Genomic DNA, 19543 nt, shown 5'->3' on the forward strand with positions numbered 1-19543 from the left:
CATATCCCATGTCTCTCAGAATTCACTCATCCTTTCCTGCCAGTTACTTTCAATTCTTCCAACTTTCCCCATCAGGCTCTGACCATCAAATTCTCCCCATACTCCACCCAATGTATCTCTCTCAATCCTGTGTCCCCTACCAGCTTTTCCCTTTATCCCAGGACAAGCAGGATGATAGTCCTCACATGGGTGACATCATCAGATGAAGCCCTGGTACGGAAAACTTCTGTCAAAAGTTTCTAGAAACTTTTGGCTGGCACTTTGAGCCTACTGAGCATGCCCAGCATGCCATGATATTCTCAGCCACAGGGGTCTCCCTTCAGTCTCTTTTTTTCTACCTTGCTGTAAGCAAATCAGATCAGGAGCTTTGGAAAAATTTCCCTCATATTTCCTTAAGGGAAGAAATCTTTTTTCAGTCACATTTTCTTCATAATTGGGTCTCTCTTCGACATAGTCTTGGTGAGTACATTTTTTGGTTAGCCCTCGGTCGATTCCTGTCACCTCACTCTCGATTCCCGCCGGTCACTGACCGTTATTAAGCCACAACTTATCATGGCCTCTGGCTTCAAAAAATGTCTGGATTGTAACCGGACTATGTCCATTACTGACCCACATTATGTATGTGTTCTGTGCCTGGGATCAGGCCACGATGTCCAGGCTTGTTCAACCTGTACCCAGATGACACCGAAGGGCAGGCGTGCCCGTTTGGATAAGATGGAAGAATTGTTTTAAAAAATTCCATCTTCATCGTCGACGTCATCCCCAAGGGTAACACCTCCCTCGGTTACTAAACATAGAGGTGAAAAAAGAACTGATGACCGTCCGTCACCGGCACCGTTGATATCCTCCATAGCGTCTTCTTTAGCATCGAAGGGTCATCGAGAAAAGAAGCGGCATCGCCACCAATCCATCGACCCATCGGATAGCAAGGCATCGACGTCAACATCGAAATCCATTGAACTGATGCCAAGAAGGTCCATGTACTAGAGCCAACTCCACCGGCTGTACACTAGGAACCACGGCGCTCTCCACTGGGCTCGGTGACAGAGGATGTGCCACCACGAATCATCGTGGAAGTGCCAATAGCGCCAGTAGTACCTTCCCCAGTGGCAGTGGACACTGTCCCAGTTTCAAGGGAAGAGGTGACTAATTTAGTCCAACAAGCCATCGTCGAGGCTTTACGGAATCTACAGCCTCCGACAGTACCATCGGTACCGGTACTGACACCGGCATCGGCATTGGACCAGTCAATTTTTCAGCCTTTGCTGAATAGACTCGATGCCTTGATAGGAGCCTTTCCTCTAACACCGGCACCGATTCCATCGATACAACCATTGACGCCATCGATGCAGATACATCCACCGGTGGCTCCAGCCATCCCGATTCCAGGATCATCGGATGAGGACAGTGGGGACTCCGATTCCGTCCCAGGACCATCGGGCCTTCATCGGAATCGAGTTCTGAAGAAACCCTCGATGCCATTTAAGGATCCATCGATGCCAATACATCCTGGTCCATTGGGGGATACCCGGAATCGATTTCTACCAATGCCATCGAGGCCCATCGATTCCTTATCGATGCCCTCATTACCAACGATGCCAAAACACATACCAGCAAAAGCTTTGTGTTTAAATCAAAGCATCATATACAGCCAGAGGACCCTTACTCCCCTTATCATCCTCAATATACTCCTTGGAAGGATGTTGATACGGACACAGAGTCAGAGGAACTGCAATCAGAGCCCTCTCCACCAGAGGAAAGAAAGAAATCCCCTCCTGAAGATTTGTCATTTACAAATTTTATTAAAGAAATGGCAGATACAATTCCTTTTGAATTGATCACAGAGGATGATACCAGACATAAGGCCCTAGAAGTCCTTCAATTCGTGGATGCACCGAAGGAAATAATGGCAATTCCAATCCATGAAGTCCTTTTGGAACTGCAACAACGAATGTGGGAACTTCCCTGCTCAGTCCCAGCAGTAAATCGGAGAACAGATGCCACTTACTTAGTGCAACATGCTCCAGGGTACCAGAAACCCCAACTACCTCACCATTCGGTAGTTGTAAAATCGGCTCAGAAAAAAGCCCGAAAACAAAAACCTCACTCATCTGTTCCACCAGGGAAGGAGCAACGCTTCTTAGATACCTTAGGAAAGAAAGTCTATCAAGGTTTCATGCTGGTAACACGCATTGCAGCATACCAGCTGTATATGACACAATACCAAAGAAACTTGTGGAAACAAGTTCAGGGTATTGTGGATAACCTTCCACAGCAACAACAACTAGCTTTGGCTACATTAGTTGAAAAAGGATTGGAATCTGGCAAACATGAGGTGAGAGCAGCTTATGACGTGTTTGAAACATCAACTTGTCTATCAGCCTCTGCAATAAATGCGAGAAGATGGGCCTGGCTCAAGGCCTCGGACCTCAGGCAGGAAGTCCAAGAATGGCTAGCAGATCTCCCTTGTGTTGGAGACAATCTTTTCGGAGAAAAGGTCCAAGCTACAGTATCTCAGTTGAAAGACCATCATGAGACACTCCAACAGCTCTCCAAATTACCAGCAGACCAGCCAACCTCCCTAAGACGGCCACCTCGCAGGGACAGGAGGCAACCCTTCTATCGACCTAGAAGGTATTACCCACCTGCCTCTTCAGCACGTCAGTACCATCCATCACAAAGAGGACGTCCATGTCAGCCAAAACAACAAAAAACCCAACCACCACCCCAAACTGGACCAGCAGCGGGTTTTTGAACTGAGTCAAGAGAATAGAAGCCTCTTTCTCAACCCTATGCCCTCCCTACCAGTCGGAGGTCGACTTCATTATTTCAAACACCAATGGAGTTGCTTCACAAAAGACCAATGGGTATTAGCTATACTAAATCGGGGATATCGCCTAAAATTCAAAACAATACCCCCACATTCTCCTCCTATTCCACTTTGGACAAACATATTCATCACACCTCATCTCCAAGTAGAACTCTCTACTTTGCTGACTGTCAGGACCATCGAACCAGTTCCCCGGTCTCAACAAGGAAAAGGGTTCTATTCCCGCTATTTCCTAATTCCGAAGAAAACAGACGGCCTTCGCCCTATCTTAGACCTCCGCAATCTCAAAAAATTTCTTCACAAAGAAAAATGTTGGATGGTATCCCTGGGAACCATTCTTCCATTGCTTCAACGGGGAGATTGGCTCTGTTCTCTGGATCCTCAAGACGCTTATGCACACATACCAATTTCCACACAACATCGCAAGTACCTACGATTCATTGTGGGAAAGTATCATTACCAGTATTGAGTCCTACCATTCGGACTGGCCTCTGCCCCTTGAGTATTCACAAAATGCCTTAGAGTGGTGGCCGCACATCTAAGAAAACACAGTATTCATGTTTTTCCATACCTAGACGATTGGTTGATCAGAAGACCATCCAGGCAGGGAGCTCTCTCTGCCTTGGAAACCACAATAACACTATTGCACCTCCTGGGATTTCTCATCAGTTATCCAAAATCCCACATCGAGCCGTCTCAACTCCTCACATTCATCGCAGCAGACCTCGACACCACAGTGGCGAAAGCTTCCCTTCCAAGACTCTTTACACCTCACAGCACCACTTAATATAGTTTAAAGGACCTTTATTTCTATTTGGTTATGCTGTACTTATACATATATTTTATCGCTATTCTTTCTCTTCATGTACTTACATTCTGTACTCATATTTTGGTTATGCTGTACTTATATTTTGTCACTATTCTTCCTCTTTTCTTACCCCTTGTTGACTCGCTCTGTAGTTGTTTATCCCGGTTAAAATCTCCCTGTTTTTTCTAATTCTAACTTCAGTTATATATAAACCGATGCGATATGATTTTCATGAACATCGGTATATAAAAGCTTATAAATAAATAAATAAATACATAAACAAACAAGGAGGCATAGACTCTTATCTGCTATGCCAGGAAGCAATACAGATTTGGGCTTGGGCTCTAGAGCATTCCATACATCTCCGAGCAACTTATCTGGCGGGCATCAAAAACATCCTAGTGGACGATCTCAGTCGACATTTCAATCCCCACGAATGGTCGCTGGACCTACGTGTAGCAAACAAAATCTTTCAACGCTGGGGTCGCCCAACCATAGACCTCTTTGCGTCCAAACTGAACCACAAAGTGGAAAGGTTCTGCTCCCTCCATGGACGTCGACAAACAGTCCCCATGGACGCATTTGCTCGCCCCTGCGTATCCTCCAATTCCGCTCATAGCGAAAACTCTCGTGAAGCTACAACAGGACAGAGGGACAATGATCCTCATAGCCCCATACTGGCCTCGACAAGTATGGTTTCCCATACTCTTCGACCTCTCGATCTCACAACCAATCCACCTGGGCACAGAGCCCACTCTTATAACTCAGAATCAAGGCAAGTTGCGTCATCCCAACTTGACAACTCTTGCCCTAACAGCTTGGATGTTGAAAGCTTAATTCTGCAACCATGTAATCTTTCAACACAAGTCTCTCAAGTTCTAGTAGCTTCACGAAAGCCTTCCACACGTAAAGCCTCCCACTTTAAGTGGACTAGATTTACAAGATGGTGCACACAAAAAGGTATAGACCCTTTCTCCTGCCCCACTTCTTCTTTACTAGATTACCTATACCACCTGTCGGATTCTGGTCTCCAGACATCCTCTGTAAGGGTACACCTAAGCGCCATAGCAGCATACCACAAGGGAATAGGGGATGCGCCAATAACAGCACAACCCCTAGTAAGTCGGTTCATAAGAGGCTTACTTCACCTTAAGCCTCCCATTCGACCACCGGTCACTGAATGGGACCTGATTTTAGTACTAACAACGCTCATGCACTCACCGTTCGAGCCTCTACACTCTTGTGAAGAAAAATTCCTTACATGGAAAGTGCTTTTCTTAGTAGCCATTACATCGGCTAGAAGGGTCAGTGAGTTGCAAGCTCTCGTCACATACTCACCCTACACAAGGTTCCTGCATGACAGAGTAGTCCTTCGCACTCACCCCAAATTCTTACCAAAAGTGGTAACAGACTTTCATATAAATCAGTCAATAGTCTTTCCTACTTTCTTTCCGAGACCTCACTCTCACCAGGGAGAGAGAGTTTTACACACCTTGGACTGTAAACGTGCACTAGCTTTTTAGCTGAACCGCATGGCGGTCCATAGGAAATCCATCCAACTCTGTTTCTTTCGATAAAAATAAACCAGGAGTTGCGGTAGAAAAACAGACTCTCTCCAACTGGCTAGCAGACTGTATTGAATTCTGTTATGAAAAAGCAGATTCCTCTCCAGGGGTGAGTAAAAGCACATTCAGTAAGGGCTATGTCCACATCAGTAGCACACTATCGTTCAGTGCCCAACCTAGACATATGTAAAGCTGCAACATGGAGTTCCCTTCACACCTTTGCAGCTCATTATTGTCTGGACAAAGAAGGATGACAAGATTCAGCCTTTGGACAATCTGTCTTAAAGAACTTATTTCCAGTATAACTCCAACTCCTTCTACATCCATCCTGTTGTGATTTCAGGCTGCCTCATTTTTTCCAACAGTGCACCAGCTGTTGTGCTTGTTGCACAAGTTGTATGCTGTTGGTATACCGTAAGGATGACTCAGCCTGTAGCTTGCTAATCACCCGTATGTGAGGACTATCATCCTGCTTGTCCTGGGATAAAGCAAAATTGCTTACCTTGTAATAGGTGTTATCCCCGCGGAGTTGGGTCCGATACGTTTTATTATTTTATTTTTTTAGCTCACGCATATTGCTACAAACAAGACTGAAGGGAGACCCCTGTGGCTGAGAATATCATGGCATGCTGGGCATGCTTAGTAGGCTCAAAGTGCCAGCCAAAAGTTTCTAGAAACTTTTGACAGAATTTTTCCGTACCAGGGCTCCATCTGATGATGCCACCCATATATGAGGACTACATCCCGCTGTCCTAGGATAGCACCTATTACAAGGTAAGCAATTCTGCTTTCTTTCTCAATTCCTGCAGCATGTCCCCATCAATCCATCTTAATCCCTCACCCCATCCCTACAGTCTGTCTCTTGCAACCCCATTATAGCATTCCCAAATGCCATAAGAACGATGACGGCAGCCCCAACAGAACACCTTCGAAACCACTGCTTGTGCTATTTTGCCTCCCTTTCTCCTCACCCTTTTCAGAACACCGGTATCTGTATTTCTTTCTCTTTCCCATGCTCTATCTCCTCCTCTCTGATGCACCCACTCTCTCTCCTCATCAATCCTATACCCAGCACCTCCTTGCTCTTTCTCTTTCATCCTGCCCCCATACCCTTTTTTCTTTTCTTACTCTGCTCCAACTCCCATTTCTTCTTCTAGATCCCTACCAATTCCCCCTCTTTCTTTCTCTTCTGTGACTCTACTCCTCTCTGCTTTCTCTCATAACCCTCAGCCATCACGCCTTGCTCTCACAATACCCCCATTACCCCTCTTGTGTGCGTCTTTCTCAAACCCTTTTCCTCTCCCAATCATTATTTCAGGTCATGTCTCTTCCTTCTACCACCACCACACCTCTTGCCCTTATTCTATCTTCATCTTCCCCACCCCCAACACTTCAGGTTCTGTTATCCTCCCTCTCCCCCTTCACTTCTAGCTCTCTGTTACCCTTTCTCCCCCTTTACTACCTTCGGCTGTCATCCATCCTTGCCTCCTCTCCGCCACCACTTTTATTAACTCTGGCTCTATCATTCTTCCCCTCTTCACCACCTTTGGCTTTTTTTTCACACACATCCTCACCCTCTGGTTTTCTCCTCTCTACTACATTTCTCCCAATTCTTTTGAATCCCCTCTACCTACATTTTTGTATCGCTTGACCCCTCTAATTTCCACTCCCCCCACACAACTCCTATCCCATTTGGCTCTCATGCAACCCCTTATTTTGGCCCTCTCTCTCTCCCTCCCTCTATTTTCCCTGCCCTAGCTATGGTCCCCTCACACCTGCTGCAGAACACATGGCAGCATAGGCCTTGGCGATGAATAAGGTTCCAGTCAGTCCAATTTTCATTGCTGAATTCAAAGAGATGGGAAGGGAGACATCATTCATCCCCACTCACCTCTCCCATAGCATTCAACTTCTCCTTATGCTGGTCCTCAGTATTCAACTTTCCCATTTCCTCCCTGCATTCATCCCCCTCATCAGCTCTTCCAATAATCACCTCTTCATGTCACTTCCCCCAGAAACATTCACCTCTTCTTACATTGCTCTTTCCTCAAGTACTTTCATTCCTCAGCTCACCGAACAATCACCATTTCTTGCATTCATCCCCTTTCTCTTGTGGCAAATCATTGTGGCTTGACTGGAGTTCTAGATGACTCCCTCCTCCCCTCAGTTGTTAGCTGAATTCCATATCCTGGAACACAGTGATGTGCTGAGCCTTGGGCAGTGTTTACTTCAGCCTTTCTTTCCAGACAGCAGAACAGATAAGAGCCCTCTACACTAAACAGCAGTAGGGTAGAGGAATGGACAAGATGGGGTGGACTGGAGCAGGGCTGATTTGTTGCGCGTACTGTGAGTCCCAGTCAATGTCTTCACATTTGAAATAATTAGCTGTCAGAAAGAGAACAGCTTTTGTCCCTGATTCATTTGCAGCACAGCATAATGTCAACATTGGTAGCTAACAAAGAGCAGGAAGGCAATCAGCCAGCTCCAACCTTGGATCCTTATCCAGAGATACAAAAATGAGTAGAAAACAGATAATGGAATTTCTTGCTGATAAGCTCCTTAATGGAACAAGTGTCTTCTTATCAAACAATTTTATCTCTGAAGGTCTTGGCTCATCTCCCAGATTTGGCTTCTGTCCCAGACAGCAAGGGAATACCAGATTCTATGTTAGCCGCTAATCAGGAATGTTGTGTTCTTTTCAAAGGTAAACAATAAGGTAAATTGTAAGATTAAAGGCCAAAGATTCAGTGCAGATTAAGCTCCCTAGTAATAATGTAGCTGTACAGGTACTCGGACATTATAAGGTATTGAATAAATACAACCGATAAGAGGTATACTGAGATGGTTTGTTTTTAAATTCTCAGACATTTTAAGCTCTTTATGTATCTGTTTTTCTTAAATTCTTAGACATGTGCAATAGGGATGTGCATCGGGTGCCCGATCGTAGATTTTCCCGCAGATCGGCATTTTTTTTTTTTAAGAAAAAAATAGTTTTTTGGCTTAGTTCGCACTAAAGGGAGCTAGCGCGCGCTAACAAAAAATAACAAAAAGTAACAAAAAATAACAAAAATAAATGTTTTTTTGTTAGCGCGCATTAAACCGAAAAACAATTTTTCATGAAAATTTGGGGGACAAGTGTTCGTTTCACGATTTAACCGATATATAACGAATTAAGAAATATCATACGATATTTCAATTCGTTATAAAAATGATTCACATCCCTAATGTGCAATGATTCAGACATTATACGCAATGATTATTAAATACCTGAAAATTATTATGTCGTCTTATGTAAACAGATGAAAGGTATAAAAATGTTATGATTGCTAATCTCGTGGCTGCACATCCAAACTGTATCCTCAGGTTGCAGCCCGAGGCCACAACTTTTAACCCATTGGTAAGAATAACAACTTTCTTTTATCTTCTGTATCTATTCTTTTTACAGGCTTGATCAATTAACTCATATATAATAAATAAGTATATTTTTTACTGAATACTTTGATTTTACTGAGTTGCTCTGTTTTTATATAAATAATTATTGCTTTTACTAATAAATTATCTCTTTTACTAATAAATTATCTCTTTGGAGCAATGATGTGTTAGGAGTGGAGGAGTAGCCTAGTGGTTAGAGCAGTGGGCTACAAACCAGGAGACCAGCGTTTGAGTCCTGCTGTTGCTCCTTGTGACCTTGGGCAAGTCACTTTACCCTCCATTGCATCAGGTACAAACTTAGGGGGTCATTTATCAAAATGCGATAAGGTGTTTTCGCATGCGTTAAAGGCCTATCGCATGCGAAAACGTGTTTAACGCATGCGATCGCACCATATCGTATGGTGCGATGCAAATTCAGAAAATAGGAGGAGTTAGGGGCAGAGAGTGGGCTGTGTTAGCCTGTTTGCGAAGAGCTATCGCACAGCCATAATGTTGATTTTAACAACACCTCTTTCAATTGCGTTAGGCTGTATGATAGCTGCTGTGACCTTGTGGTAAGGTTTCATCACCATTTGTGATGTCTCCCGTAAGTCCTATTTCAGGTGAATTGACAGGTCCAGAGCAGAGAGAGAGAGAGAGAGAGAGAGCGAGCGAGAGCGAGCACCTGGCCACAATATCATGGCCCATAGGTAGGTATTTGTATCCCTAGGGTAGGCCCATCTAGTAACTCGAGGTGGGGTTTAGGTAAGAGTGTAGGGGGTTAGGGGCCACTTTGACATTCTACGTGACATCTACGAACAGAACAGTGGTCTCTTGTGAAGATTTGCTGGCCTTCGGAGTGAGGAAACTCACTCCAAGATGAGATTTGGGCAAGGTTCTCTCAACCTAGCTTGATGTTACCCAGGTAGAGAATCCATGAACAGAGAAAAGCCTTTGTTCCTGCTTTAGCCCCTCCCTCCTGTTTCTGTTGCAATCAGCAGCACTGTGACTACAGGAGAAGATGGGTTCGAAACAAAATGGTTCTTTGCTGTTTTCTGTTGTGTGTAATTACTGTTCCAGTCTCTCCACTCGTATCCTCTGCAGTGGTGCTCAGTAACAATGAGGACAAAAGGGCAAGAGCCACATTTTGCACATGAAAGAGCTGTATGTGGCTCCATTGCCACAGGTTGGCCACTTGCTTTACACTGATGACTTCCATAGATTGAGCTTAAATGTTACAGCATTATGGAAAGTGGATAAAATATAGTATGGGGGGTATGGTTTTGGACTAATAAAATCAGTTTAAGTAAAAATGCCTTTAATTGGTATAAGTTACAGTATCTTAAGTAAATTTATGCATGCAAAATAGAATAATGTAGGGGAACAGATTTTTTTTAAGCAGTTATATGTTGTAACAAATTCTTAATTTATTTTAGCTATCCTGAAAGAGATCAGCTACAAACAATTTACAGTGCCTATCTGGAGCCTGTGCTTCACAAAAATCTGAAGAATCATCCTATTTGGTCTCCTATATCAAAAATACACCAGTTGGCAGGATCTATGGTCCAAGTTTATGAGCAGGTATAGATATTTCATTTTCCAACTGGAATATACTTTGAAATAGATATTCAGCCACTGCCACTTAGCTGGATAAGTCAAAAACTATCTGGGATCAGTGGGTGCCGCTTAACTGGATAACTACTTTTTTGGCTAAGTAGTGGGCGGGATGGGGAGAAGTTGAGTTAGCTGGATAAGTTATTCAGTTAAATCCGATATTCAGAGTTAGCTGGATAACATCCAGCTAACTCTGGTAAGGCTGTAGACCTGTCCTAAAGTTAGTTGAATAGACTTTTCCGATTAACTTTTAGATACTGGTTATGTTCAGCAGAGCAGCCATGCTGCTGAATATATAGGCTGTGAGCCAAGTAGTTTTATCCAGCTAACTAGTTCAGCCACATAACGGCTGAATATGAGTTTCTATATTTATTGGAACGTCTCAATTTTTTATTTGTGAAAGAATATCATTGGTAGGCTACTACAGTAATAAAAGTTTCCACAAACTAATATGCAGACTCGTTTTAGTACTTGAAGCTCTCATCTATTTACTGCTTTTGATTGAACTGAAAATGTATAATTATTATTACAAATATTACTAAATTGGCTGCTGAGGCCAGGATATGTTTCAAAGTATTGACATTAGTTTTAAAATGTGCATCAGAGTTTTCCAGAGTATTTAGAAAATTGCCAAATGCATTACCACATGGGTTCTGAGATCATCCCAACAATTGTTTTTAGAATTATTATCATCTCGTATAAATTAATGACAACATGACAGACAGCTTTCAGTTCCCTGTATGTACCCAGATCAATCCAGACGGCTGGGTTTTGCCTCCCTTCCAGCAGATGGATACAGAGAAATGTTTCTACACCCCCGGCATATAACTTGGTGTACCACCAGCAACCTCTCAGTATTGCTATGTACCCAAGCTTATACTAAAAATAATATTAAAAAAACCTTGAATGAGCAGAGAAAAAATATAACTGTGATACAGAATTTGAAGGCAGAGTAAAAACCTGTGCCAATTTTTCAGATGACCAAACGCAGACTAGAAAGATAGAGCAAGCGGACTCTCCACAGCTGGGTGGGTTCTGGACTGATCTGTGGTACTACAGGAACAAAAATTAGCAGGTAAGAACCAATTTTCCTTTCCCTGTACGTACCCAGATCAGTCCAGATAGCTGGGATATACTAAAGCCCCCTTGGATTGCAAAGTGGTTGACGGACAGAAGACAGTGTGTGATGGTAAATGGAACTTACTCTGAAGAGAGAGTGGTGTTAAGCGGAGTGCCGCAAGGATCGGTGTTGAGACCGGTCCTGTTCAATATCTTTTTGAGCGACATTGCTGACGGGATAGAAGGTAAGGTTTGTCATTTTACAGATGATACTAAGATCTGCAACAGAGTGGACACGCCGGAAGGAGTGGATAGAATGCGACAGGATTTAAGGAAGCTGGAAGAGTGGTCGAATATATGGCAGCTGAGATTCAATGCTAAGAAGTGCAGAGTCATGCATATGGGGTGTAGAAATGTGAAATAACTGTATTTGATGGGGGGGTGAAGGACTGATATGCACAGAGCAGGAGAGAGACCTTGGGGTGATAATGTCTAATGATCTGAAGTCTGCGAAACAATGTGACAAGGCGATAGCTAAAGCCAGAAGAATGCTGGGCTGCATAGAGAGAGGAATATCTAGTAAGAGAAAGGAAGTGATGATCCCCTTGGTGAGGCCTTGGTGAGGCCTTGGTGAGGCCTTACCTGGAGTACTGTGTTCAGTTCTGGAGACCGTAACTCCAAAAGGACAGAGACAGGATAGAGGCGGTCCAGAGAAGGGTGACCAAAAAGGTGGAGGGTCTAAATAAAATTACTTATGAGGAGAGATTGAAGAACCTAAATATGTATACCCTGGAGGAGAGGAGGAGCAGAGGTGATATGATACAGACTTTCAGATACTTGAAAGGTTTTAATGATCCATGGTCAACAACAAACCTTTCCGTTGGTAAAAAATCAGTAGAACTAGGGGTCACGATTTGAAACTCCAGGGAAGAAGACTTAGAACCAATGTCAGGAAGTATTTCTTCACAGAGAGGGTGGTGGATGCCTGGGATGCCCTTCCAGAGGAAGAGGTGAAGGAATTCAAAGGGGCATGAGATAAACCCTGTGGATCCATAAAGGCTAGAGGATGGGAATGAAGAGAAGAGCCAAGGGGGTGGCTTGTTGAAATGGTGATGGTTATTACCTGGGGATTACTACCCTTGCTCAGTAAGCCTTCACACGGTTAATGCAACTCCAACATTGCTCTCAGCTTCAACGGCAAGGGAAAATGTGGAAAAGAGGATTTGCATTCAGACAACAACCAACAAGAACTGAACTACACAGTCTGGGCAAGCAAATAAGCGTGGGGGTAGCTTGAATATTGTGGCGGTTACTACCCTAAACCAATTACGCCAGATACTTCACTTTGAATGCATATACAGCGTTGCTCTCTGCTTCAATGGCAGGGGGAAATGTGGAAAAGAGGATTTACTGTTGTGATTCTGCCTTATAGGCAGCCTCTTCATCTCCTTTTCTTTGCTTCTGCTGGAGGCCGCCAGCGTTCCCTCTCGCGGTCTGGAGACTGTCGGCATTGTCGTCATGCGGCAGGAGCCACGCTATTTTCTTCTAGTGGTCCAGAGGCCACCGGTACCCTTTTCTCGCGGCTGGAGCCGCGCTGTGAGCCCCTACGCGGCCCGGAGGCCGTCAATGTGCTGCATATGCGGCAGGAGCCGCACTACTTCCTTCAAGCATCCAGGAGGCCGCCGACACCACCAGCTTGCGACAGGAGCCACTCGAGCGTTGCTATGTGGCCAGGAGGCCGCCTACAGTATTCTTATGTGGCTCGAAGGCCACTGCCGCCTACCTTGTCTCCCGCAGGGAAGGGGCCTACTATCCCCGGTCTTGCCTGGTGCCCGGAGCCATCCTTCTTCCTCCTTTAGCGGCAGGAGGCAGCCTATGACACTGGGGCCTGCCCTGTGGCCTAGTTCCTCTTCTGCACGCCGCATCGCTGCAGGGTCGCTGTCCGAGGTCCTGCCCCCTCTCCTAGGGGGCAAAGCCGTGCCTCTTCTCCCTTCTTAAAGGGACAGCAAGGGAGTGGTGCTTACTGATGTCATCACTGGATATGCCTCATCCTGCAGTATAAAAAACTTCAGTCTTCATTCCTTCCTTGCATTCGCAAGGAGCCAGCCCTCCTTAGGACTTCTTGTCATCAGCTTCTCAAGGCACTTCGTTCTGTGTGGGATCCCGTGTCTTCGTAATGTCCTCACGCTACGTCTTTGTCTTTGTCTTCAAGGTCTCCAGATGTCTCGTCTTGATGTCTGCTTTATCTGGTTGATCTTCGTCCTGGCAGCGCAAGTCTCCAAGAGGTTCCAGCTTCTTATTTTAACCTTCGTCGTAGAGGCATCCCCTCGAATTGTGAACCTTGCCTGGATCCTCGGAGTCTGCACCCTGCCTCCACTTCACAAATGAACTCTATTATCCGATCCGTTCCAGCTTGGCCCTGCCTGGCCTTTATCAGTTGTGCAGGGTGCATTTGGAACAGGCTTCATCGGAGTCTTCACTTCATCTACTATCTTCCCTGTGTGGGGAACCACCAACGTGGGCCGTGAACTGTCTTCAATGGCTGAGTATATGGGCGCGTGATGTGCAGTACCGACTCAGCTCTGCCTACTTGTGTGGGGAACTACTAGCGTGGTCCACGACCAGCCTACCCCGGCTGTGTAGAGTGCGCTGCCTGCATGGTCTGAGACCAGTCCGGCTAGTTTGTGTAGGGTGTGTGATATTCAGTACCGACCAAGTCCTCTTCAAGCAACTCATGGCCTTCCAGAGTTTCTTCAGATACGTGACCAGAGTTCCTCTTCACTCCATGTATCCAGATGGCATTTCTTCATGTTTCGAAGTCTTGTCTTACTTCACGTATCCAGAGTGATGTTCCACTTCATGTATCCTGAGTCTTATCTCACTTCAAGTCTTCATCTTTGATGTCCTCATCCTCTGACCAGTGTCCGCCCTGTTGCAGTTGCTGCTCTTGCAGCAGGTCCGAAACGGCTTGGAGTAGTCGGAGGACCACTCACAAGACCAACATAGCGTTGTTTGGGTCTCTCTGCTGCGTACAGTTGTGGCTGTGGTTGGGGTCATAATTTTTCCATGTTCAGCCCATGCTGGGGTACCTCTCACCTGCCTTGGTGCTTTCCAGAGCTGCTCTGCGGCTGTATCGGGGCCCGGGGCACACGAAACCACCAGAGATGGGATCGCTACCCGCGTTTCCACAAAATTTACATTCAGACAACATCCAACAAGACATTGATCTGTGCAGTCTGGGTAAACAAGCATCGGAGTAACTTGCTTGATGCGGTGGTTACTACCCTTAACCATTAATGCGGTGGTTACTACCCTTAACTATTAAGCCTTGCGATTTATCTTTGATGCAACTCCAACGTTACTCTCTGCATCAACGGCAAGGGGTGGCAGGAAATTCGAATCAAACAGTTACCAACAAGGGCCCTGAACTTGGTAGTCGGTGAAACAGATAAGTATGGGAAAATAAGGGGCGGATTTTAAGAGCCCTGCTCGCCTAAATCCGCCCAAATCCGGGCGGATTTAGGCGAGCAGGGCCCTGCGCGCTGGTGAGCCTATTTTACATAGGCCTACCGGCGCGCGCAGAGCCCCAGGACTCGCGTAAGTCCCGGGGTTTTCTGAGGGGGGCGTGTCGGGGGGCGGGCCCGAACCGCGCGGCGTTTTCGGGGCGTGTCGGGAGCGTTCCGGGGGCGGGCCCGGGGGCGTGGCTACGGCCCCGGGGTGGTCCGGGGGCGTGGCCGCGCCCTCCGGACCCGCCCCAGGTCGCGTCCCGGGGCGCTAGCGGCCCGCTGGCGCGCGGGGATTTACGTCTCCCTCCGGGAGGCGTAAATCCCCCGACAAAGGTAAGGGGGGGCGTTTAGACAGGCCGGGCGGATGGGTTAGGTAGGGGAAGGGAGGGGAAGGTGAGGGGAGGGCAAAAGAAAGTTCCCTCCGAGGCCGCTCCGATTTTGGAGCGGCCTCGGAGGGAATGGGGGTAGGCTGCGCGGCTCGGCGCGCGCCGGCTATACGGAATTGATAGCCTTGCGCGCGCCGATCCAGGATTTTAGCGGATACGCGCGGCTACGCGCGTATCTACTAAAATCCCGCGTACTTTTGCTTGCGCCTGATGCGCCAGCAAAAGTACGCCTATTCGCACGGTCTGAAAATCTACCCCATTGTGTGGGAGCTTGCTGGGCAGACTGGATGGGCCGTTTGGTCTTTTTCTGCCGTCATTTCTATTTTTCTATGTTACTCTGGGTGGGATTGCGAGAGTCCCACTCTGATGACTCCTTCTTCAAAAGCAACCGTGACCAGAGCTTGGATGTCCAAACAACAATGTCTGGCAAAGCTATGCAAAGACTTCCAGGTCTTCTTTTTGTGGCCGCTTGCTTTCTGGGGCCACCTGCGGGATTCCAAGATATTTCATAAGAACATAAGAACATAAGAAAATGCCATACTGGGTCAGACCAAGGGTCCATCAAGCCCAGCATCCTGTTTCCAACAGTGGCCAATCCAGGCCATAAGAACCTGGCAAGTACCCAAAAACTAAGTCTATTCCATGTTACCGTTGCTAGTAATAGCAGTGGCTATTTTCTAAGAAAATTTGAAAATTTCTAAAAGAAATTTCTAAAAGAAATTTCTAAAAGAAAATTTGAACACATCACTCCTGTTCTCAACCAACTACAATGGCTCACAATTGAGAAAAGAATCAAATTCAAAGTCCTCTCAATACTGCAGAAAGCAATCTACAAAGCAGATTACACTGCTCTTGATGACGTCATACATATCCACCACTCCCTACGCAATACAAGAACAACTAGTAAAATACAACTTGTGATTCCATCTATCCCTCTCGCCAAACTCTCTTCCACCAGAAATAGAGCCATTTCCATCATCGGCCCAAAATTATGGAACTCGCTACCTCAGCACCTCGCTGGTCAAGAAAACCCTAAATCTTTTAAAAAAGAATTAAAATCTTGGCTACTAAGCCAATCTCTCACTGACAACTCGGACTTTTGATCTCATAATCTATCAGATTACTGATTGGACAATTTATCCTGCTTCTAACTACAGATATCTCCTATTATCTATGAACCCTGTTTTTCAATATACCTAACTTTAGTATATCTTGTTTTTTGTTTAGACTAATTTTATATGTCAGTTTCTCAGTCGGTTTAATGTAATTTATCAAATTTCAATGTAACAGGTTGTTATAATGTAAACCGGAGTGAAGGCAACTCTGCTATACCTCGGTATATAAAAAATGCTAAATAAAAAAAAATAAAAAAAATAAGTCAACTTAATTAATAGCAGGTAATGGACTTCTCCTCCAAGAACTTATCCAATCCTTTTTTAAACACAGCTATACTAACTGCACTAACCACATTCTCTGGCAACAAATTCCAGAGTTTAATTGTGCATTGAGTAAAAAAGAACTTTCTCCGATTAGTTGTAAATGTGCCCCATGCTAACTTCATGGAGTGCCCCCTAGTCTTTCTACTATCCGAAAGAGTAAATAACCGATTCACATCTCTCCGTTCTAGACCTCTCATGATTTTAAACACCTCTATCATATCCCCCCTCAGTCGTCTCTTCGCCACGCTGAAAAGTCCTAACCTCTTTAGTCTTTCCTCATAGGGGATTTGTTCCATTCCCCTTATTATTTTGGTAGCCCTTCTCTGTACCTTCTCCATAGCAATTATATCTTTTTTGAGATGCGGCGACCAGAATTGTATACAGTATTCAAGGTGCGGTCTCACCATGGAGCGATACAGAGGCATTATGACATTTTCCGTTTTATTCACCATTCCTTTTCTAATAATTCCCAACATTCTGTTTGCTTTTTTGACTGCCGCAGCACACTGTACTGACGATTTCAATGTGTTATCCACTATGACACCTAGATCTCTTTCTTGGGTTGAAGCACCTAATATGGAACCCAACATTGCGTAATTATAGCATGGGTTATTTTTCCCTATATGCATCACCTTGCACTTATCCACATTAAATTTCATCTGCCATTTGGATGCCCAATTTTCCAGTCTCACAAGGTCTTCCTGCAATTTATCACAATCTGCTTGTGATTTAACTACTCTGAACAATTTTGTGTCATCTGCAAATTTGATTATCTCACTCGTCGTATTTCTTTCCAGATCATTTATAAATATATTGAACAGTAAGGGTCCCAATACAGATCCCTGAGGCACTCCACTGTCCACTCCCTTCCACTGAGAAAATTGCCCATTTAATCCTACTCTCTGTTTCCTGTCTTGTAGCCAGTTTGCAATCCACGAAAGGACATCGCCACCTATCCCATGACTTTTTACTTTTCCTAGAAGCCTCTCATGAAGAACTTTGTCAAACGCCTTCTGAAAATCCAAGTATACTACATCTACCAGTTCACCTTTATCCACATGTTTATTAACTCCTTCAAAAAAGCAGATTTGTGAGGCAAGACTTGGCCTGGGTAAAGCCATGCTGACTTTGTTTTTGGGTCAGATGTTTCACACCTTTTCCTGTTACCAATCCTTTCACTCCAAGAAGAATAGCAAGGGCAGTTTTGCAGGATCCTTCTCCTCCAGATAGGCAATATGAGTGCTGGAGGGCCCTCCCTTAAGTGCCGGAGATAGGCATACGTGTCTCTCTATTTTATCTCAGGTGGAACCAACTTACAACGGATCAATGGGTTCTTGAAATTATAAAGCATGGTTATGCCCTGGAGTTCGAGCATCTGATTTCAGACACTTTTATGGTTTCCATCAAGAAGAAAGCCAAATTTAAAACAGTTGTCCTGGTGCCGGAAGGCCAGGAGGGACAATGGCATTATTCCATTTTCTTTGTAGTTCCAAAGATGGAGGGTTCCTTTCCACCCTATCCTGGATCTGAACTGGGTGAACAACTTCTTGAAGTTCATTCCTTCAGAATGGAAACCTTGTGGTCTATAATTATGCTGTTATAGAAGGGAGAGTTTCTAACCTGGAAGCGTATTGTGATGAAGTGCAGGCTGGCTTAAGGGAAGAAAACTCGGTGTAGATCCCCGCAGGGAGAGACCAAAGTTGAGTTAGACAGCAGTTGGTGCCTGCAAGCTGCCGAAAGACTGCAGTTCCTAGATTCTGTGAGCCTCAGATCAGCCAATGGGAGCAAGAGAAGTCTGAATATGCAGCTGAGCAGGGCACCCTTGGTTTGTACACACCTGAACCCATGATTATAGAAATGTTGGGGATAGTAGAAAAGCTGAGCTCCTAGGGGGAGTGTTGTGCCGGGGGTGGACCCTTGGGCCGAGGTGGGGTTGACGCAACCTGTAGGAAGGGTCCTACGGGTCCCCACCGTCGGCAGGCAAAGTGGGCTGATGGACGGAGGCTGGCTGGCGCTTCACCAATATCAGCCCTCGTTCCCCGCGGGTTGAGCCTTTGGGTACTGGAGCCGGCTGGACTTAGGTAAGCTTCCATATGTCGTCGTCAATGGAAGGATCCAGGTAAGCCCAGAGAGAGCAACAGAGAAAGGGTACAGTCTGTACTGGATGAGGTAGAGTCCTGGAGACCCCGGCGCCAAAGGAACAAAGTCAGACAGGAGGCACCCGAGCAAGAACAGGCCGAAACCTGAATAGGCCAAGTCCAGGACGTAGACTTGATGAGGTGTCGTAAGGCAAGCTTGAGTCAGGGCTGGCGGCAATCTGGAAGTGGTGGCAAGCAAGGCTGAGGTCTGGGCGCGGAGATAGTCAAACGTAGTCAGGCAAAGCAGAGGTCCAGTTCTGGAGAGAGGCAACGGAGTAGTCAGGCGATGTAGAAGTCTGGGTCTGGAGAGAGGCAATGGAGTAGTCAGGCAATGCAAAGGTCTGGGTCTTGAGAGGGGCAACAAAGTAATCAGGTGAAGCAGAGGTCCGGGCTTGAAGAGAGTCAACTGCGTGATCAGCAAAGCAGAGGTCCGGGCTTGGAAAGAGACGACGGCATGGTCAGGCAAAGCAGAGGTCAAGATCCAAGAAGGCAATCTGAGGGTAGGTTAGAGAACAGGAACACAGGAACAAGGAAACCAGGAACAGGAGTCAGCAAGGATCAGGAACACAGGAACGAGGAGAATCTCTCAGGAGGCAATGAGTACTCGACCAGCACGGAGACCTGTTGCATAGGCAACAGGTCTCCTTGCTGGTAAAGCTAGGGAGTGGAGCCCGGGCTTATATACCAGTGCTCGACTGACGTCATCATCCGGGGCCGTGGCTCGGTTCTCGCCGCGGGACCTACTATGTCACAGTAATACGCGTGCACACCTAGGGAGGGGTGTGGC

The 19543-nt window shown here is 45.8% G+C and overlaps 1 protein-coding gene across 1 annotated transcript in view; it reads left to right on the top strand.

Annotated features, from left to right (window-relative positions):
- DYNC2H1 (dynein cytoplasmic 2 heavy chain 1) overlaps window positions 1-19543 on the top strand; it is a 1848033-nt gene that overhangs the window by 714567 nt on the left and 1113923 nt on the right. Inside the window, exon 45 of the mRNA XM_029602426.1 lies at window positions 10051-10195. Within this exon, the coding sequence (XP_029458286.1) occupies window positions 10051-10195 (145 nt within the window). The remainder of the gene's footprint in view (window positions 1-10050; window positions 10196-19543) is intronic.

This window comes from Rhinatrema bivittatum, chromosome 5 (genome assembly GCF_901001135.1).
Source record: "Rhinatrema bivittatum chromosome 5, aRhiBiv1.1, whole genome shotgun sequence".
Lineage (NCBI taxonomy): Eukaryota > Metazoa > Chordata > Amphibia > Gymnophiona > Rhinatrematidae > Rhinatrema > Rhinatrema bivittatum.